At 42.9% G+C, this 23,500-nt stretch overlaps 1 protein-coding gene across 5 annotated transcripts in view; it reads right to left on the reverse strand.

Moving 5' to 3' along the window:
* STAG1 (stromal antigen 1) overlaps positions 1-23,500 on the reverse strand; it is a 384,051-nt gene that overhangs the window by 16,676 nt on the left and 343,875 nt on the right. For all 5 annotated transcript variants that reach the window (XM_034781835.1, XM_034781837.1, XM_034781839.1 and 2 more), the window contains 4 exons: positions 17,614-17,762; positions 15,813-15,941; positions 4,963-5,168; positions 904-1,075 (listed from right to left, as the gene is read on the reverse strand). In XM_034781835.1, the coding sequence (XP_034637726.1) occupies positions 904-1,075; positions 4,963-5,168; positions 15,813-15,941; positions 17,614-17,762 (656 nt within the window). The remainder of the gene's footprint in view (positions 1-903; positions 1,076-4,962; positions 5,169-15,812; positions 15,942-17,613; positions 17,763-23,500) is intronic.

Below are 23,500 nucleotides of genomic sequence, written 5' to 3' on the forward strand. Positions count from 1 at the left end.
TCTGGCTGCTTTCCACTACACTGGCAAAACAAAGTTCCTGTAAACTCAGTTTCACTGGCTAGTATGGCCTGGCTGCTTTGCTCCAGAATGATATAAAGCAGCCAGAGCATACCAGTGAATCTGCCTATAAAAAAGCAGCCAGAGCATACCAGTGTATCTGCCTATAAAAGTTAAAACAAAAACAAAATGTATGGTTGATATTACATATCTTCAAAATATTAGAAATATCACATAATAGCATTCTCACAGTTTCTTGTTCATGTATAAACTTTTAAATTAAGATGACCAAGGAAATTCCCAGACAAACTACAAAAAGTTGGAGTTAAGATCAGTAATTTAGGGTAAAATAAGTTACAGGTATGTTATAATTATCCCCCAAACAAGCATTATAAACTCAGGAAAAGAGCTTTTAAGTTAAACTTAAAAGAAATTCAAACATTTTTCAAGTTATGAAAATGCACAGTTAGGCACCCAAATAACCTTAACTCTGCCTTGTGGTGGTGAAAAAATAAAAGAAAAATCCCATGTCTTTAAAAATCATTTAAAACTAATTGAGGGCAACAGACACTAAAATGCCTTAAAATAATTGTATTGTTATTGCATTGGATAATTTCAGCATCCTTGTAATATATTTCCTCCCTAAATTATGGATATGCCCTTTCTACCTTTGTTTTAACATAGTTTTTTTCTGAGAATCTAAAAATGATATTATTATTTGACACAATTTATACCAGACTAACCTATGGAATTACCAGGCAAGAGATTTTTCTCTCTCCAAAATATATGCTGCAAATGTAAAACCACAAACATGTTGTATAACTGCTACTGCTATCCCAACTGTTTTGTTTAGCATGTGTTTCTTGTTCAGCACAATACATTTGAGCATAACATCTTGGTACATACTTGTGTAAAAAATCTTGTTCAGATCCATGTTCTGACTCATGCTCTTGAATCTGCTCTCCCATTTGTCTAGTGTTCTCTCTCAATACAGTTGAAGTGAGCTGTGGTGTTTGCAGAGCCCCGGGAGTTTGAATGGTGTCGTTCCTGTTTAGCCATGAGCCTTCCAGACTCTCATCTATAAAAATATAAATTACATTTAGCTAGTTACTTGAGACAGTGAATTTATTCAGCACAATATTACTATGATTCATATCTTATTCAGGCCAACTTTTAAATGGGATATTTACTGGTGGCACATATTGCATCGAGTATGAGCTTTAGAACGCAAATACAGTGCTAATTGAGGACTTGAATTTATGTATTCATCCACTGGTACATTTTGATATAGCTCACTACCTCAGAGCAAATTCTGCAAAACTGTAAGTTTACAAATTCAGTATTTTACACCATAGATAGGTAACTGGGTGATGGATCAAACTGGATTAATCTCCAAGAAGTTTAATTTCCAACTCTAATTTAGTTTATATTAGTACTGAGGAGGAAGGATCCCAACTCCTTATGCCAAAGAAGAATTAGGAACAAGATTCACCCTCCTTCTTTGAGCTACCAGGTATTCCCAACAACATTTCAACCTCAAAGCAGGTATTCTAATAAACAATAATAATAATAATCAATCATAAATATTTGTATTGCAGCGGTGCCTAGAGAACCAGGTGCTGAACATACACAGAGCAAAGATGGTTCCCACCCTAAAGAGTTTACAATCAATTTATAACATGAGAGACAACATGTGGATACAGATGAGGAGGAGCACAAGATAAGGATGGAGATCTGGCCAAGGACGGGTCATCAGAGACTTTGGTGGGAGTGGACTGAGCAGGAGCTAGAAAGGAGAGTCTGTTTACAATGGAAGTGGAGGAAAAGAACTCCAGACAGCAATTGCAGACAGAGCGTTCAACGAGCCTACAAATGAAGGGAAGAAGGAAGATGGGTAGCTGGAGATGCAACCAGAATCAACCATGAGTTTTTTTTAACATGGGAGAGATTAAAGGATGCTTGCTTGTACTGCGAAGAGAATGAACCAGAGGGAAGGGAGAGACTGAGAAGAAAGATGAGGGAGACGATTACAGCGTGAGCGAGGGAGATCAGGAAATGGGATAAGGTTGCTGAGGCAGGTGGGGGGATTAGAGGAGAACAGACAAGAGATCTGAGGGCAGGTCTTCTCTACGGCGGGGGGGGGGGGCGATTTAAGATATGCAAATTTAGCTACGCAAATAGCATAGCTGAATTCGACATCGGAGCCGACTTACCCCGCTGTGAGGACGGCGGCAAAATCAACCTCCGCGGCTCCCCGTCGATGGCGCTTACTCCCACCTCCGCTGGTGGAGTAAGAGCGTCGATTCGGGGATCGATTGTCGCGTCCCGATGAGACGCGATAATTCGATCCCCGAGAGATCGATTTCTACCCTCCGATTCAGGCGGGTAGTGTAGACCTAGCCTCAGTTTCACCGATGGGGGAAAGGAGAAGTAAGCGATGAGAGGGATTAGGAAAGGAGGGCGGGGAAGGGAGATCCCATTGGATTTTGTCATTTTTCTCATGCCTTTTTCTTTTTGGGCTTAACTGTTGCCTGCTTGTTCCTGAATTTACCCTAACACGAATGCCATTGAAACACCTCTGCCATTCAAATTTATCTCATAGTCTCTTTTCAGTTCCTCCTTTGTGCTTGATTTTCTTTGGGCACTAAGTAATGCCAGTGGAAATCCATACAGAGAGCAGATTTGTGTCGAGTATCAACCATATATAGACTCCTGACCAGACTTTCGGCTGCATCTGTCCCAGATCTGGCTGAGCTCCCCCTGTTGGATACTCACCAGACTGCTGTGAGGCGATCCAAACTGAATCCCTATGTTCTTCAAGCCTCCAGAGCCTGAACAGACTCCAGGCACTGCTCCTGTCTGGGATCCTCTAACACATCCTGAGCTGAGACCCCAAGGTCCAACTGCCTAATCACTGGCAGAGGCCACTCAATCCGATCTGCTGCCCTAGGCAAAACACCGCCCCCTCCCAACTCCTTAAAAGTTAGCCTTGGACCCCTAGTGTTTTCCCTGATGCTACTACCCCCACCCCCAAACTTCATGCAGCTGGGTTGGAGAGACCCCAACGTGTACCCTTTCCAGGTAGGTTGGCACCAGGTGCCCAGGGCTCTAAAGGTGAGCATGCCCCTGCTCAGCCACAGAGGGACGTGGGCATCAGCAGAGGACAGCTTCCAGCCCATTGAGCCCAGGTGAATGGGCAGCTTGGATGTCCATCCCCCTAGCACAGGAGTTGGCAGGCTCCTTCCCACTGGGCAAAGTCAGAGTCTCTGCACCTTGGCCCCCACACACTGGCCCAGCCCACACCAGGCTGCCCCAGCCCAGCCCCTTGTCTCCTGCACTCCACACCACCATCCTACCCCCTGCACTCTCAGCCTGCAACCCCACTGACCCCCCCACTGCATCTCCACCCCATTGTAGCCCACACTCCCTGCCTGGCCTTGGTTCCCAGCAACTTTTCTGGCTCATTAATCCTAGAATTGGATCCTAGTATTCAATACCTCAATCCTGAATCTTGTGGCAACCGGCTATTAGTCAATTGTTATGATAAAATTGACTCGTTATTTCTACTCTCTCTTTCAAAGGTCAGCTTGTAATGATTTTCTTCTGCCCTAGCATGCTCCCAATGGATTTTTAGATCTTGTCTAGACTACCAGGGTAAGTCGACCTAAGTTACGCAACTCCATCTACGTGACTAACATAGCTGGAGTCGACTTACTGCGGTGTCTACACTACATTGCGTCGACGGGAGAGTGTCTCCCGTCAACTTACCTTTCTCTTCTCGTTCCGGTGGAGTACCAGAGTTGACAGGAGATCGATCTGCGGTCAATTTAGCGGGTCTTCCCTAGACCCGCTAAATCAACCCCAGTGCATCGATTGCAGCAGCATCGAACCCTAGTAAGTGTAGACATGCCCTCAGTTGCAATTTGGAAAGGAGTAAGCTTTTTTGTAAGTCCTCTGGATAATTTCTGAATATAGAAACTAACACAGAGGGAACTAATAGAGACTTTGACTGAAAACCTGCTATGACTTTGCAAGAGTGTCTGTACCTGAAGGTTTTAAAACTTACTTCATCTATACAAAAGCTGCCTTCACAGCAGGACTCAGAAATGTTTCTAAATGAAGATCAAGGCACAGCAATACTGTATTGATTTTGTCTTTAGGTTTGATGCCCACTTTGGGAAAGCAGTCCTGCAAGCATTGCTTAGGAGGGGATAAGGTTACTGTTTGATACTTCCCACCTGAGTTCTCTGTTTCTTTGGAGTCTTAAAATGGAACTTAGAGTAGATGGAGACAAGGAATGGGTGGCGTCTGGGATGTCGGCTCCCTATATGCCATTATGTATGAACATGTGGATCCTTTATGAAGCATGTGTGAGGTCGCAATGGACATTGTTTTCTAATGGCTCTGTAACAAGGATGAATGTGCATCCAACAGATGTAGCTCAATATAGACCATCACCTCCAGGAACTAGATACTAGTAAGTCACCTTTCTCTAAAGTTTTACTAATTTTTATATTTTTTCCTATGTTTTTGCCAAAATGTCAGGCTATGTCAGAATTTAGCACTTGGGTTTGTGTGGCAACGCTAGTGAGAGAATGTAATTTCCAGATCGGAACAAGTTAGAAAACAAGTTAGAAAAACAGAAATCAGAGGGGGAACAAGCAGTAGGGCTAACATGTAACTTTGTAATCATATACTATCTCCACGCTAAGATCAAATGCTTTTAATGGTTCTGGATCTGCAAATCTTAGCATATATCCCCAAGAGTGGGGATACGTGTAAACAATTTCATAAAGAAAAAGAAAAATCTACAGGAATTTGTAAAACAAGATTTTTTTTTAATCAATGCAGTGTGTATATGTATATTTCAGTGTCAACTCCAAAGCTAGACAGAACTCATGAAAGAAAAGAAGGGTTAATTAATTTAATGTATTAATTAAAGGCATAATGTAAAACCATACATACCCTCCACCCTTTTTTTGTGAAGTGGAGGTCGTCCTTTCTTATTCCTCACTGAAGATGCTTTGCTGCTACTACTTCCGCTGTTCACAGACATCCTGTCATCTTCGCCCCCAGTAACTAGTGAATTTCTATAGGAAATCAGTGGAAGCCATACATCTTCCCTCCTTTCCATCATCTGTTCTGTCAGGAACTTCTCCAAATATGAGTGACTGTGAAAACAGAAGACAATGTGTAAAATAAAATTTCCCCTCTGCCCAACCCCTAAGGGGCCCCTCTTCACACTTTTATCTTGAGGCCCTGAAGATCTCCCATGCTGTTTCTTCCTATTTTAATCCTACAAACATATGCTGGCAAGGCACCATCTTTCTGACTGAAGATGACTCAATAAAATTCACTTCAGAACTAGTTAAAACAGCTGCTTAGCTGTCTACAAATATTCCCTGAGGAACAATGCAAAGTTCTCTTTCCCACATAACACACCCATAGTGGTCTGAAATCATTCATCACATTTATACTATACCTGAATGCTATTTCTAGTCTCAATCCCTAATACAATCAACATACATATTCCATCCAGGTAAACAGATGGATTGAATTTGGCAATATTCTGAGCACTGGCATACTTTTTTCAGAAGAACAGTGAGAAAATTATTTTCTCAAACACAACCAATTATTTTGAAATTCAAGATATTGACAATCTGTAGGCACTGGAGCCCAACTGTTCCTGCTGGAGTTCATACATACTTGCCATACTTTTGGAAAAAAAAAATTGAGGGCCTGTTCTCCAAATTAGATCTCCACCAACTACAAGTTTTTGTGTATATTCTGGTGAACTTCCGGCTTTTTTTGGTCTGTCTTTTTCAATTATTTAACCATACAATCTAAAAACAGCCAGTCAGATTAATATGATAATCCATACAAAAACTATGTTAAAAAAGTATTGTTACACTTGTGAAGTCAAGCACTCAAAAGTTAGGAAATCCCAGAATTGAGGATGTCTGTGCAACATTAATTCTGTTCTTTTGAGAAATGTATTATGATACAACCTTTAATTACATCATCATTTAACACAACACCCCTGGATGTGTCATTGGTAGTGAAGTCCAAACCCAAGACTTCTGGAGCTACAAGTATGAACTTCTATTGCCTGAGCTACATGACCCAACTAGGGTAGTCAGGAGGGCGTTAAATTAAAAACAAGTGTGGAGGGTGAAAAGAGAAAACAAATGAGCACTCATTTAACACAAAGTCAAGATGTTGAGAACAAAATTAATCAAGACAACAAAGGAAGTGAAGAGAAGTAATTTTTAATTGCCTCCCCACCAATGCTAGGAGCCTGGATAATGAACATAAGGAACTGGAATGGCTCATTTATGAGCATAAATTCAACCTAGTTGGTATTACAGAAATCTAGTGGAAAGGTTCACATGACTGGAATGTTAAAATCACTGGTTATAACTTATTTAGGAAGGAATGAGGAGCAAAAACAGGGAAAAAAGCTGCGTGATTATGGGGAACTTCATCGGAGTGGCACGCTAGAGGTCTCATGCTGCCGATGCTAAAGCACTTCAGAATTTCTAAAAGTTATAGATGTAATTACAGATTATAGATACACTTCCTAACTCAAAAAGTGCTGAATCCAACAAGAGGAAATTCTATAATACACCTTGTCTTGTAGCTTAGGTACAAGTGACTATGATTTGATCACATTTGTTATGTTCAGCAGAAAAAAGTCCAAATGAGTAATATATATACTTGGTGCTTTAAAAGGGCCAATTTCACAAAGCTGAAAACAACTGATGAGCCAAATCAGTGCACAAAAAATGTAAACAAAAAGTTTGAACAACAACATGGGAATTGTTTAAAAACATTTTAATAGATGTCTAAAAAGGCCAGTCGAGAAAGAAAACCACACTCCTTAATAATATCAACTTGGGTTAGAAAGAAAGTGAAATCAAAATACAGTTACCTGTTCTGTAACTGGTGTTCTTCGAGATGTGTTGCTCATGTCCATTCCACGTTAGGTGTGTGTGCTCGCCACATGCACCGGTGCCGAAGTTTCCCCTCAGTGGTGTCCATAGGGGACCGGCTCTGGCGGTGTCTGTATGGTGCGGTATAAGGGACGCCCCCGGCTCCCCCCACCCTCAGTTCCTTTTTGCAGGAAACTCTGACAGTGGGGAAGGAGAGCGGGTAATGGAATGGACATGAGCAACACATCTTGAAATACACCAGTTACGGAACAGGTAACTGTCTTTTCTTCTTCTTCGAGTGCTTGCTCATGTCCATTCCATGTTAGGTGACTCCCAAGCAGTACCAACGGGGGTGGGCAGGAGTTCATGGATGTGTAGTTTGTAACACAGCTCTGCTGAACCCAGCGTCATCTCTGGCCTGCTGGGTGATGGCGTAGTGTGCTGTGAAGGTGTGACGGGAAAGTGTGCCAGGAAGGCTGCCGAGGACGCTTGCCCTCTCGTCGAGAGGGCCTTCACCAGAGGTGGCGGTTGGACCTGCACCAACTCATAACAGGTCCGGATGCAGGAGGTAATACAGTTAGAGATCCTTTGAGAGGACATCAGAAGGCCCTACATCCTGTCCACTGTCACGATGAAGAGCTGTGTCGACCTGCGGAAGGGCTTGGTATGCTCCAGGTAAATGGCCAAGGCACGGCGAAGTCCAGGGAGTGCAGCTGCCTCTCCTCATTTATCTTGTGTGGTATAGGACAGAATACCGGGAGGAAGATGCTCTGGTTGATATGGAAAGAAGACACCACCTTCAGCAGGAAGGCTGGGCGGGGTCACAACTGTATCTTGTCTTTGAAGAAGACCGTGTAAGGTCAGGGCTCTAATCTCCAACACTCGTCTATCCAGTGTCACTGCCAACAGGAAGGCGACTTTCCACAATAGGTGGGAAAGGGAACAAGAGCCCAAGGGTTCAAATGGCAGACGCATGAGTCTGGAGAAAACCAGATTGAGGCCCCACTGTGGGACAGGATCCCTAACGGGAGGTAAGAGCCTTTCGAGGCCTTTCAGGAACCTGATGTACATCTCCTGTGAAAACACCAATCTACCCTGGATCGGCGGATGAAAAGCCGAGATGACAGCTAGATGAACCTTGATAGAAGAGAGGGCCAGGCCCTCATTCTTCAGGAAGAGAAGGTATACCAAGACTGACTGCAGAGAAGAGCGCTTCGGGGAGACGCTATTCTCAGACGCTCAGTGGGAGAACCTCGTCCACTTCGCCAGATAAGTCACTCTAGTGGAGGATTTTCTACTTCCCAAAAGGACCTGCTGCACCTCCCTGGAACAGGCTTGCTCCTCTGGGTTCAACTATGCAGCATCCACACTGTGAGGTGGAGGGAGGCGAGGTTGGGATACAGGAGGCGACCATGGTCTTGCGAGAGAAGGTCCGGACTGTCAGGCAGCGGCCACGGGGAGGCTACTGCCAGATCCCCCAGTGTGCTAAACCAATGCTGGCGCAGCCACGCCGGGGCAATCATAATGACTTTGGCCTTGTCCCTCTTGATGTTTGACAAGACTCTGCTGACGACTGGGATGGGCGGGGAGGTGATAGGCTTCCAGGTGGATCGCATGTTGGATGCAGAAATCCCATAGGCCAGAGTGCCTCTTGACAGAGGGCCGACGAGTGCACTCTCCCTTGCCTATTGATGTAAAACATCGAGGCTGCGTCGTCTGTCAGCACTCGAACCACTTAGCCGGATAACTGTGGGAGGAAAACCGCGCAAGCGAGGCGAGCCGCCCTGAGCTCTTTGACGTTTATATGCAACGTCATCTCCTCTGCAGATCACATACCTTGCATCCGCATCGCACTGAGGTGCGCTCCCAGCTGAGGTCTGAGGCATCGGATATCAGTGATACCAAAGGATGCGGGCTGTCGAACAGAACTCCATTGAGGTCTGTTCCAGGATAGGTCCATCACTGCAATATGGTGAGTACCTCTGGTGGGATGCTGACAACCTTGTCCAAGTGATCCCTGGATGGGACATAGACTGTAGCCAGCCACTGCTGGAAGGGTCTCATTCGGAGCCTCACATAGCAGACGATGTATGTGCACGCTGCCATGTGGCCCAGCAGCCGTGGGCAGACTCTTGCCGTTGTGAGAGGAAACGCAGAGACTCTGGCGATGAGGTTCCTCATTGTCTGGAACCTGATAAGCGACAGAAACGCCTTCGCCCTCGTGGAGTCGAGGACCGTTCGATAAACTCTATTCTTTGCACAGGGACCAACATTGATTTTTCCTTGTTTATCAACAGGCCCAGTCTCCTGCACGTGGTCAGCAGCATCCTGTTCCTGGGACCTGGAGTGACCTTGACTAGCCAGTCATTGAGGTACGGGGCAGGTAGATCAGGATACTGCGATGCCTGAGGTAAGCTGCCACCACCAACATGCATTTTGTGAACACCCTCTGTGCCATTGCAAGGCTGAAGGGGAGCATCGCAAACTGATAATGCGTGGATCCCACTGTGAAGCAGAGGAAGCATCTGTGTCCTTGAAAGAGCGCTATATGAAAGTATGCGTCCTTCAAGTTGAGAGTGGCATACCAGTCCCCTGGATCCAGGGAGGGGATGGAGGAAGCCAGGGAGACCATGCGGAACCTCAACTTCTTGAGATACTTGTTGAGGTCTGGCAGGTCCAGGATAGGCCTTAGGCCCCCTTTGGCCTTTGGAATCAGACAGTAACGGGAGTAGAACCCCTGGCCCCTGAAGTCTAGGGGGACTTCTTTCTCGGCCCCCGCCTGCAGCAGGACTTGCACCTCCTGATGCAGTAAACTCTTGTGAGAGGGGTTCCTGAAGAGGGACGGGGAGGGAGGGTGTGATGGGGGGGGGTAGAAACCAATTGGAGGGTATAGCCCTGCACCACAGTATTGAGGACTCAACAGTCCAAAGTTATAGACGCCCAGGCTGGGAGGAAAAAAGAAAGGCGGTTGGAGAAGCGGAGGGGGTCAGGATCCAGGACAGTGGCTGGAATGTCGCCCTCAGGCACACTTTCAAAATGCCTGCTTCAACCCCTGCTGGGAGTGGGAAGAGCTGGCCTGTGCCGAGGTAGAGGGCTGCTGGCCCTTACGACGTTTGTAGCCCTTGCCCTTCTTCTGGAAGGGCTATTGCCTAGGCTGGCTGCGCTGAGGCTGCAGCTTAAACGGCTTTCTCTGCTGCCCCAGGGTGTATAGGCTCAGGGTCTTGAGCATAGTGCGCGAGTCCTTCAGACCGTGTAGCTTATCATCTGTTTTCTTCGCAAACAAAGCTTGGCCATCGAAGGGGAGGTCCTGGATGGACTGTTGGATCTTCACTGACAAGCCCGAGGACTGCAGCCACGCCGCCCTCCTCATAGTTATGGCTGAAGCCATAGTCTGTGCTGCAGAATCAGCCGTGTCTGAGGCCACCTGCAGTGCCGCCCTCACCATTCCCTTCCCCTCTTCCAGGATGGCCTGGAACTCTTTTCTGGGATCCTCCAGCAGGAATCAAGAAATCTGGCCATCGATTGCCAAATATTAAAATCATAGAGGCCCAATAATTCGCCACCCTCAGCTGTAGGCCTGACGAAAAATAAACCTTTGTCCCAGAAAGGTCCAGTTTCTTTGCCTCTTTATTTTTAAGAGTAGCCCCTGGTTGTCGCTGCCTTTCCCGCTCATTGACTGCAGACACCATTAAAGAGTTGGGGCAGGGCATCTTCATACCCTCTTGCAGGCACATAAGTACTTGTGCTCCGCATGCTTGGAGATTGGGGGTAGTGATGAGGGTCTGCCAGAGGGCCTTGGTAATCTTAGTCACCCCTTCATGTACTGGCAGTGCGACTTTTGCCGGGGCTGCTGAGCTGAGGATGTTGAAGAGGGTGTCAGAGGGCTCCTCTAGCTCCTCAGTTTCTAGTACCAAGTTTGAGGCTACCCTACTCAAAAGCTCCTGATGAGCTTTGATATTGTCCTGGGGGACTATAGGTGGGGGTTCCATGATGGCCTCATGAGGGGACGAAGAGGAGGATGCAGGTGCAGCAGGTGCAGCAGGTGTCACCGCCTGTGATCTGCTCAGCAGGGCCGTCTTCTCCTGAATGTTGCATCTAGGGGGGTTCCAGGCACAGTGGCCTCCGTCTCAGGCGGGTGGGAGACCATGGCCGAAGGCTTATTGGAGCCTCCCAACACTGATTTATGCCCTTGGGACAGGCTGTGGGAACCCCCATGGATTCCAGGGGTGCCATGACATAGGCCATTGGCCCTGGGCCCATGATAATCCTGACGGTGCTGCAGGGAGGACCGGTGCCGTCAACGGAGGACCTTGACCCGCCTGCAGGGGTTCTTGGTGCGACTCTGAGCCCTGAGATGGAGGGCCGTGTTCTGGAAACTGGGACCGCACCGAGGCTGACCAGGTGTCCTGGTCCCGGCTGCGTCCACCTCCATGCTCCGAGTGGGATCCGTACATTGGCAACAACCTACCTCATTGAGATCCCAGTGACCAGCGTCGGCATTCGGAGTATCCGCGGCAGTACCCCGGTGATATACGCTGCGATGTCGAGTGTTGACGCTGGTGTGGCGACCTATATCTGTAGGCTGGTGACCATTATTGAGAGTCCTGATAGGGGCTTTCGCAGGATCAGTGTCGTACTGAAGGGGAGTGGCTATGACGCTCCCGGTACAAGGGTCACAGGCTCGTGTGTGCCTCGGTAGGTCTATGCCACACTACCGGTGACTGACACTTCGAGCCCGCAGAGTGATGGCTGGAATCTGGAGACCAGCACCGAGGGCTCCAACTAGTAGGCAGCCCTATGTCCAATGCGCGGTGGCTGCCAGTGGGTGAGTGGTGGCTGCCAGTAGGCGAGCGGTGGCGGGACGCTCCCTGAGGTGGCAAGTGAAGCTGCACTGATGGGGATGAGGAGTGGTCCAAGAGCAGGCTTACCCCTTGATTTGGGAGCTGCCATCACCAGTGTGGGTGGCACCAGGAGGGACAAGATATCCTGCATCACCTGCAGGGCCTCTGGCATCTCCACATGCCGGGATGGGCTAAACCGCTCAACTTGGAGGTGATGAGCCGCCCTTCGTGGGTCTAGGCTTGCTTCCCGTCCTCTCCTGCCCTTGCGAGCAGGAGACTGACCTCTCCCAGTCTTCCTCTTCTTGCTGGCCAGTGCCGGGGAGGTGGATTTTTGCCTGTCCGACGATGGTACCGGTAGGGTGCTCCACACCGAAGCTGTGGTGCTGTGTGCAGAGTCCGATCGCGGCTGCTCCGGTGCCGGTGTCAGCGCCGACTCCATGAGAAGCCCCTTTAAGTCGAATGTCCCACTCTTAGTGCGAGGCTTAAAACTCTTACAGATGCAACATCTGTTGCTAATATGAGACTCCCCTAAGCACCTTAAACAACTGGTGTGGGGATCACTGACCGGCACAGGCTTTTTACACTGGTCACAGTTCTTAAAGCCCACAGAATGGGGCATGACCCGTCCGGGACACTACAACTAACTAAACTAACTAACACACACACACACTAAGGGAACTAATACTAACTGATATGACTATTTACTACAGAAAGTTCACAACTAACAGATCTGGAGAAGGAAGGTTTGCTGAAGCAAAGGAACATTCCAGCACCGTCACTGGCAGTAAGAAGGAACTGAGGGTGGGGTCCCCTACGGATACCACTGAGGGAAAAACTTCCGGCACCGGTGCATGTGGCAAGCACACTCCTAACATGGAATGGACATGAGAAAGCACTCAAAGAAGAATTATAACATATATTTAAATATAAATGTAATTAATGGAAGAAAGGGGAATAAATATAATGAATATTCATACTAATGAAAATAAATCTGAAGGTATAAATTGTAGAAAAATAATAAGGGAAGCAAAAGTATGAGAAATATGTGGCCAGCAGAGTTAAAGACATTAAGAAGGAGTTTTTTAAGTATTTTAGAAGCAAAAAGAATCCTAACAGTAGTATTGGTCCATTACTAGATGGAAATGGTAGATCTGTCAATAATAATGCAGAAAAGGCAGTAAATATTTCTGTTCTGCATTTGGGAAAAAGTCAGATGATGTAGTCACACCAAATGATGATGAAATACCTTTTATAGCACTAGTGTTTTAGGAGGATGTTAAACAGCACCTACTAGACATTAAACTAGACATTTTGAAATCAGTAGGTACAGATAGCTTACATTCAAGTCTTGTAAAAGAGCTGTCTGAGCAGCTCTGGCCTATAAACACGGATTTTCAGTAAATCTGGGGACAATGGGGAAGTTCCAGAGGAAAAGTGGAAAGTTAGTGTTGTTATAATATTTAAAAAGAGTAAATAAGATGACCCAGGTAATTACAAACCTGTCAGCCAGTCATCAATCCTGGGCAAAAGTGTAGGAACAGCTGATATGGAATTCAATTAATAAAGAATTAAAATAGGGTAATATAATAAATACAAATCAACATGGGTTTATTGAAAATAGACCATGTCAAACTAACATGGTAACTTTTTTGATGAGATTACACGTTTGGTTGACAAAAGGTAATAGTGTTGATGTAATATACTTAAGACTTCTGCAACGCATTTTATATGGTACTTGTACACGATATTTTGATTAAGAAACTAGAACAATACAAAATCAACATGGCACACATTAAATGGATTAAAAGATGGCTAACTGATAGGTCTCAAAATGTGAATTGCAAACAGGAATCATCACTGAGCAGGTGTGTTTCTAGTGGGGTCCTGCTAAATGCTATTCAACATTTTAATCAACAACCCAGAAGAAAATGTAAAAACATTACAGATAAATTTTGCAGAACAAAGACTGGGGGAAGGGCAAACAACAAAGAACACAGGTCACTGATAAAGCGTGATCTGGATCCCTTAGTAAGCTGGGTTCAAGCAAACAGCATGCATTTTAATATGCCCAAATGTAAAGCCATATATATAGGAACAAAGAACACAAGAGATAATTACAGAATGGGGGACTTAATCCTGGGAAGCAAAGACTCTGAAAAGGGCTTGGGGGCAATGAGACAATCAGCTAAACTTGAGCTTCCTGTGCGACCTTATGCCCAAAAAGCACTAATACGCTCCTTGGATGCATAAACAGGAGAATATTGTGTAGGAATAGGGAGGTTATATTAATTCTATATTTGGCACTGGATGACTTCTACTGGAGTATTGTGTCCAGTTCTGGCGTCTACAATTCAAGAAGAATGCTGATAAATAGAGAAGTGTTCAGAGAAGAGCCACAAGAATGATTACAGGATTGGAAAACAGGCCTTTTAATGGCAGACTCAAGGAACTTTAGCTTAATAAAGACAAAGTTAAGGGATGACTTGATTACAGTCTACAAGTACCTATATGGGAAACAGAAATTTGATAATGGAGGGCTCTTCAATCTAGCAGACAAAAGGTATAAGATTCAAAGATTGGAAGTTGAAACTAGACAAATTCAGACCAGAAACAAGGTGCTCCTCCATTGGGAAATGGAGACAGTCTCTGTCACCAAATGGAGAAGGTCCACTGGGGGCATGATGTAATGATTTCTCTCGTGATTAAAATCCTCAAATAGGCAAATACCTCCTTCACTCTGGACATGGCCTTTAAAGTCTGGGCCTACTAACTTCCCTAGATCAATCAGTCCTTCAGGAAAAGAATCATACAAATTCCATCACAAGGCAGGGCAGCTGACATGAGGGCCTTTTGCATACGAGACAAATGCACCAGTTTAATTAAATGTATTTGAATTCAATGTAACTAAACTGGTATAAACTCCTAATATTTAAACTGGTTTAAGCCTCTCTTATATTAGCTTAAGTTGGTAATTTACTGATGCAAGCTAAATTGACATAAAGTTTAAACTGGTTTAAGTGTGTTTATACTAGAGGTTTCACTAGGCTAACTAGTTTGATTTTTTCTTCTTGTACAGATCAGGCCTATGGTTTTCACAATGATAAATTGAAAGGGAAGTGGTCTTTACACCAAATGAACTGATAGCACACCTGAGAATTTTTTGGCAAAAAGGGCCAACTCGGACATGCACAGTAGATAGGTATCCTTTAGATCCAATGAGGTCAAAAATCCTCTAGACAGATCTTTGCAATCACAAATCTTAAGGACTGAATCTTGAATTTCTGATCTTTCACAAAAACAGACAATTCTGCTGTAAAAGAGGAATACATTTTTGATGTAATCTTTGACTCCTGACTTTCCTTAGACCACATCCAGGCTGTGATTGAATCCTGATGTTTCTTTTTCCACAATATATTAGAAATCCCACTCTTACTATCTGTCTTGATGCTTGATGGCTTGTCCTCATTCTATTAATTTCCTGTCTTGACTATTGCAACATCCTCTCTCCTGTCATCTTGATACCCCCATCTCCTGCTTATAGCCTTTCCAAAATGCTACCACTAAAATAATCATCCTTACCAATCATTCATATCACATCAACCCTCTCTTTGAATCTCTTCATTTGTTCCTCCGTATCCATTGCCCTGCATATCAAATTCAGCCTTCCTGCTCTAGTCTTCAAGGTCAACACCATTCTGCCCTATCTAGACCTACATCAGTGGTTAGGCAGCAACTGAGCTGGAGTTTTGCAGATTGCTGTGGAGCCTAAAGCTGGGACACAGACACTTAAATTTGAGTATCAGGTGCATAAAGTACCTTTGTGGATCAGGGCCTAAAGCACTGATCCTGTAAACATACACAGGGTTAAGTTTAAGTTCAAACATTGGCTTCAGTGGGACTACTCATATGCACAGGTATACATATTTGCAGGACCAGGCCCTTTGATTGCGAATATCTTAAAGCACACAGTTTAACCACCCACCGCAATGACGAATAATACAGTTTAGCAAAGCCCATAACAAGGCAACAGAGTATCACTTACACAGTCTTTTTGTCCTGCCGCAAGAGTTTAGAAGAAAATTCGCTAAGCACTTCAAGGAAAGCAAGGTTAGGAGGTGGATATTCTTGTCCTTTTTGATTCTGGTATTTGAAGGCAAATTCTATGCCATCTCTATAGTAAAGAAAGATGTAAAATGTTTACAATTTTGTGAACAATTTCCTGTACTGCTGTAAGCTTTTTATTCCTTTTAAGAGTCTCAAAAACTTTTTTAGTTCTAGCCCCACAAATACAAAATACAGATTTTATTTTTAAAGAAATAGATAGGGAAGTCAAAGGAACTTTTAAAATTTATAACATTTTCAGTGACATAGCAAACACATACAATTGGCATCTGTGGATTTTACTCTCTCTCTTCCATCTTTTTAATCTAACTTATTTTTTTCTCTTTTCTCTTCTCTCTTTATATTTTACTCTTCATCTTTTCTGTCTCTTTCTCTGTTCATTCCTTTCCCGTCATCCTGAAAACAGCTTGTGTCAAATTAAAATAAGTAAAGAAATGCTAAACATTTAAGAAAATATTTCTAATATTATTCCAGTAGTTCAATTTAGTACACTAACTAAAACACTTTGCGCTCTTTTACATGCAGTACTTAATCATTCTGTTTATAATGGAAATACATTATAACCTTTAGCTATAGAGACAAAAATAAAAGTGCAACATATTGTATTTTTATTTATTATATATTACACACAAAAAAGGCTACTTTAAAAGAACATTATTAAGGTTGCGAAGTCAAACACTCAACAGTTAAGGAAATGTCATTTATTACGGTTGCTTGTACAACCTTAATAGGGACTCTGTGTGCGTATGCATAATGGTACAGCCTTTAATAACACATGCATTCATCATGTGCCTCTGACCTCATCAACTGCACTCTGTCCGCCAATGTTTCACTCCTCCCAGAATTATTCAAACATTACAAACTTCTGAGGAAATTCAAACTGCTACCATATTTAAAAAATCAACCTCCACAAAAATGTGGGAGAATCATGTGTGGAAATTCTTTCTTCACACCTAATTAAAATACTCTGTGGTACAGGATTAGCAGTGTGACCCTGCAAGTCTAGAAAGAGAACTTCTATACCAAATGGAGATTCCCATCTTTCCAATGAGTCGAGGCATTTGCTCATAGCCTTGAGTGGTTCTGAGATAGTGAACTTTAAAACTATAACATTTTTGTGTGTGGAAAAGTTAAGCTCATTTTAAGAGGTAATTTAGATATACCACTTTTTCTCTCCCTCTGAACCAGATACGCCGTGTAGTTGCAGCTGTGTTGGCCCGAGGATATTAGCGAGACAAGGTGGGTGAGGTAACATCTTTTATCAGAAATTGGTCCAATAAAAGGTATTACTTCACTTACCTTGTATCTCTGAACCATTTAGTTAGATAAAAGAAACAGTCTATATTTTAAAATTAAGTCTCCAAAACATTTCTAAAACATTTTTTTTTAAATAAAATATGTGGTGCATGATGAATCCATGATGATGTGGCATAAAGGCTTTATTTCACTTGTTTGGTACAGCCTGCATAACTCACATATGGCATTGTAATACATATGCAACATGGCCATCTCAATTTCATCATGATAAAAGCTTTGTATTCACATCATCATCATATAGCCTCTCTATGTTCACATACATGCACCTGTATTATATTTACACATACACACACACACACACACACACACACTCCCTCCCTCCCTCCCTCCCCCCCCCTTTTGGGAAGAATATGCTGAGGCAAACTTTTAGTTTAATTGAAGACCGAGTATTTCACACCACTCACTTGTGCAGCGTGGCTACAGCTTCTCTTGTCTTTATCTGATCCAGCCCAAAGGTGAGGGCAAACCTACGGGCCAGTTCCTTAATCCCACTGACATGGGCAGACGTCCTGTCCAGATTGGGACCTTGTTCCTGAACAAGCTCATTAAACAGCTAGAGAAAGAATTGAAGTGTTAAAAACCCATGAGATAGGAAACATTTTTCTAAAGGATTATTTCTTTAACAAACGAGAGCCTTTCCATTGACTTCAATGGGGTTGGATCAGGTCCTGTTTTAGCAGCTCCTGAAGTAGGAATCACAGGGGAAAGCTGTGGCGCTCAGTGCAAATTTCTCACTCATGTAACATTTCTGAATAAATAGGTTACATAATTGATAAAGAACCTCATTTTAAGAAATCATCTTTGAATGGAGGTGTTTCTAGTGGGGTTCCACAGGGATCAGTGCTAGGCCTGTTTTCAACATTCTGATTAATAATCTGCCAGTAAATATAAAGCAACTGCTGATAAAATTAGTGGATGAGACAAAGATTGATGGTGTGGTAAATAATGAGGAGGACAGAGCAGCCATACATAGAGATCTGGATCAATTGGTAAACTGGCCCATTCAAACAAGATAGGAACAAGATATGTGATTCTTGAAGGTACATAAAGGGAAATAGTGAGTAGGCATAAGGAGATGCTGGTGAGACCAATACTGGTGGCCCACAATTTAAAAAGGATATTGAGAATTTGGAGAAGGTGCAGAGAAAAGCCACAACACTGATTCGAGGGCTGAAGAAAATGCTTTAAATTAAAAGATTTAAACAGCTCAATCTGTTTAGTTTATCAAAAAGAGGACTAAGTGACCTGATTACAGGGTATAAGTATCTTCACAGGGAGACAATACTGTATTTAAAGAGTATTAAACAGCTCTTTAATCTAGAGGAGAAATGCATAACAAGACCCAGTGTCTGGAAGCTATGTATAAGCAGAAGCAGGGCCACGGGAGCTCACAGTTGAGAACTATTCAAATTCCCATGGTGACTTGGCAAGCAGGAGCACTGGTGCCCCCAAGCAGAACTTGACAGAAGTTGTGCCATGACCTATTTCTTTATGAAAAACAACAATATCACCTAGCTCTTATCTAGTGCTTTTCATCCATAGATCTCAAAGCACTTTACAAAGGAGGTCAGTATGAGTATCCTTATTTTACAGATGCAGAAACTGTTAGTAAATATTAATCCTTTTTCCAATTCTTCTCATATATTAAATTAATTTGCACATTCAGTATTTTCCTACAATCTTTTACAATATTAGCAAAAAGGGTGTCTGAGTTCTAAGGCCCAGAGTGTTGGTTCTTAATTCGTAAGTGACTTATACTCAGGAACTTCACGTGATCAAGTATTGGACTGTACCTCATTATTTCTGGTGCTTCCGAATCTGTGGGAATATAGATGTCTAAGGAAAAGACCCCTCAAACTGTCAAAAAGTGTTTACAGAAGTATGGTTTAAACAAGAGTGGGTGATTCGTAAGGGGTGCCTATGATCTAATTATGTTCTATGATAAGAGGCACTTGTTATTGCAGATATTTTCTGTAATGGATGAAATAAGGATCCACTGAAAGATGTTTTTAAATCAGTTGTGTCAGCTGTCAGTAATAATGAGCGGATTAATGTAACCTAAAGATACCATAAAAAATCCATAAATAAATAGGTAACATCCAAAATGGAGTTTCTTTGTCTTTCACACTATAAAAGATAGAGGGCTTGAAAGGTAAAGCTGGGGAGTGCAAATCCCACCAGCTATAGGAGGAGAGAGAGACAGAGGCTCTTTAGCTTTCTCCAATGGTGAGGATGTACCTATTCTTCCTGCTTTCTGCATAATGCTGTACTAATCTCAGACTGTTACCCTTTGATTAAAAAGTTCCATTTGAGCCTGTTATTTGACAATCTCAAATTGTTATTAACTTCAAGCACATGACAGAGGCAGACAGAGGGGAAGTAACTTGCCGAAGGTCATCCAGCAGACCAGCAGCAGAGCTGGGAATAGAACGCAGGTTTAAGAGTGAGGGTCGTTACTCACTGGAACAACTTACCGAGGGTTGTGTTGGATTCTTTATCACCGGTGAATTTTAAATTAAGGTTGGATGTTTTTCTAAAAAGATATGCGCTAGGTCAAACAGAAATTTATTTCAGGGAAGTTCTGTGGCCTGTGTTATACAAGAGATCATGGTGGTCCCTTCTGGCCTAAGAATTTATAAATATCCTGAGTACCAGTCCAGTGGCCTCTTCACTAGGCCACAATGCCTTATGTGGAAAACGTGATGGCTGATTGGCATTGTGGAGAAGAATCAAGAGGGAGCTAACAAGTTGCTGAAGTCTCAGAAATATGTGGGAAATAGATTATGGAAGTGATGCACTGTCAGGAGAGCTGTGTTTAGACTGTGGATGACAAGGATGTGGAGGAGGACAGAGACTATGACAGCTATTAAGGGAAGGAAAAAACATGAACAGAACCACTGACCACTGGCATCCCCCAAAAATATTCCCCCTGCAAGCAGGTGGCATTTCCACCCTGCTGCGAAGTCTGAATCCACTTTTATCAGGGGTCACTCATCCCTTCCCTCCCCTGGGTTTTTGCTTTATTGACAAGATAAATAATAACAACTCAATATAAACTCTACTACAAGCCATCTCGCCAGGCTGACTAATCTTTAGGTGGCTTCTATAGGACCCCTCTGTCCCAAACACTAGACCCCTCTGCTCCAAAGAGCTACTTTCACCTCCTTTATATTCAGGGTGGAGTTAATGGACACATCTGCTAGGAGTCATCAGGAATGAATTGGTATTTCCCTAGAGGGTTCCAACATCTGTTAACAGAGATTGACAACAGGCAAACCCTGTAATTCTGTCACACCCTCCCTCCCCCAGTCAATTTAGATGAAGATAAAACTGAGAAGTGGCAGAACACAGTTGATAAAAGGGAGATGTTGAAATAGAGATGAATAATATTTTTGGTGATTTGCTAGTGAAGGATACGGCCAAGGCCATTTGTAATCCACATAAAAGCAAAAAGAAAGTATATTGCATGCAAGGATCTGGTAAGAGATATGATGAGCAGAGCAGAGGTTATTTTGGAGAAAACTGATGATTTCTATTTATTCTGATTCCAAATTAGCTGTTACCACTCAAGACAGATATCTGGAGTCATTGTGGATAGCTCTCTGTAAATATCTGATTAATGTACAGCAACAGTCAAAAAAGCTAACAATGTCAGAAACCATTAGGAAAAGAATATTAAATTTAATGCCACTATATAAATCCATGGTATGCCCACATGTTGAATAGTGCATGTAGTTCTGGTCACCCCATCTCAGAAAATGGTTCATTAGACTTGGAAAAGGTAAAGACAAAGGCAACAAAAATGATCAGAGGTATGGAGCAACTTAGATATAAGGAGAGACTAAAAACACTGGAGCTGTTCAGCTTAGAAAAAAGAGATAACTAAGGGGGGATATGATAGAGGTCTATAAAATCATAAATGGTGTGGAAAAAGTGAAGAGAAGAGCTATTTACTCCCTCACATAACACAAAAACCAGGGGTCACCCAATGAAATTAATAGGCAGCAGGTTTAAAAAAAACATGAGGAAGTATATCTTCATACAACACACAGTCAACCTCTGGAAATCATTGCCAGGAGATGTTATGAAGCAAAAGAATAACTGGGTTCAGAAAAGAGTTAGATAAGTTCATGGAAGATAGGTTCATCAATGGCTATTATCCAAGATAGTCAGGGATGCAATCCCATGCTCTAGGTGTTCCTAAACCTCTGACGGTCAGAAGCTGGGACTGGATGACAGGGATGGATCACTCACTAATTGCCCTGTTCTGTTCATTTCTTCTAAAGCATATGGCACTGGCCACTGTCGGAAGACATGATACAGGGCTAAATGGACCATTAGTCTGATTCAGTACATCCATTCTTACATAGTTCAGCTATTACCAGTCTTGGATCAGTGACACATGACGATAGTCTCAGAGAGTGAAATTCACTGCTGTGCAGATGGCCAGCCCCAGCCTAACTTTTGCCTTTGAAATAGGTGGAGAAAGAACCTCTTCCCAAAACAGACCTTCTGCACAGTGGTGAATTTAAGAGACTAAAGAAGTGAAGGCTAGGATGGATACTGGAAACAAACTGTATGGTAAGCCAACAATCCAGAGAGGGCATTTGTGGGTTTCAGGAGCACTGGAATGACTTCTATAATGAGAGAAGATTCTTAAGTACATGATTTCCACATATGCAAGAAGGTAGTATTAGAAATACACACGATCTCAACGATGGAAAATATGACTAAGGGCACATGAATGAAATGTAGTTGGATTTTTTTCACATCTGTAATGTTAATATTGATAGATACAATCCATATACCTGGGGCACCCTTAAAAACTTGCTAGTTACCTTAGATACCTAGATGAGATTACCTCAATATAGGAACTATTCCTAGATATTTCATTCAATATTTGTCAAAAAATTAAAAAAAACCCAGCAATCTGCAACTTGGTAATAAAAAAAAACAGCCCCAAAACATGACTAAGGATATGATAAATAAGCAACAAAGTAAAATCATTACACAGGACCCAATCAATGAGGAGTTTTAAACCAAAGGATACTGTAATCAGTAGGACTTTAACTAAGATGAAGCTAAACATGGATTATCACGTTAAAACATTACACAGAATACATTTACATCTTCATGAACATATCATAGATAATCCACCCAGAGGAGAAGTCATTCTCAACCTACTTTTTAATCAACAAGGGAGGACTTGCTTGAGAATATGAGGATAGCAAGGAAGGTTGGAATCAGTGGCCATAAACTCCTTGAACTCAACATACTAAAAAGTAGATTCTTGGAGGGTAGCATGAGAGAAATGTCAAATTTCCAAAAAGCAGATATGGATTGGGGGGCGAAATCCATAGTCCCCTCCAACTTCCATTCAAGTTAATGGAAAAACACCCACTGGCTTCAGTGAGGTTGAACTGGACCTTTTGTTATCATTGGTGAAAGGAAAGGAAGCCCCGAATTAACTCAAGAATGTAGAAAGCTGAAGAATCCAATAGTCAATCTGAAAAATAAATAAGTAATACTAAAAGCAAGAAGAAGCTGGCATGACTTCACATGGGATGTAAAAGAACCTATATTAGGTTACATAGAGTTTAAGGCCAGGAGGGACCATTCTGATGAACTAGTCTGAACTCCGGCATAACACAGGCCAAAGTATTTTGCCCAGCAATTCTTGCATCAAACCCAATAACTTGTGGTTGAACTAGAGCGGATCTTTTAGTAAGACACATCCACTCTTGATTTAAAGATTTAACTGATTGAGAACCCACCACAGTTCTTGGTCAATTGTTCTAGTGGTTAATTTCCCTGACTGTTAAAGAACTGTGTATTATTTACAATTTGAATTTGTCTAGCTTCAAATTCTAGTTACTGGATCTTGTTATGTCTTTGTTTGATAGATTAAAGAGCCCACAAATATCAGATGCCTTCTTCTTATTTAGGTACTTATAGGCTGCGATCAAGTTAACCTTGTAACTTTTTGCTTGATAAGTCAAATTGATTGATTACTTTAAGTCTCTCACTGTAAGGAAAACATTTCCAGACCTCAAATCATTCTTGCAGCTCTTTTCAGTACCTTATCCAAATTTTGGGCATCCTTTTCGACCACCACCACCACCACCACCAATTCAAGTAGTAGTCTCACTTCTGACATATATACACAGGGAATTTAACTTCCCTAATACTTGATATTCCCTGTTAATACATCGAAGGAAAGTGTTCAGGGGATCATCAATAAGGGGAGTGTTTCTAGTGGGCTCCTGCACAGAGTGGTTCGCAAGTCAATGT

This window comes from Trachemys scripta, chromosome 9 (assembly GCF_013100865.1).
Source record: "Trachemys scripta elegans isolate TJP31775 chromosome 9, CAS_Tse_1.0, whole genome shotgun sequence".
Classification (NCBI taxonomy): Eukaryota; Metazoa; Chordata; order Testudines; family Emydidae; genus Trachemys; species Trachemys scripta.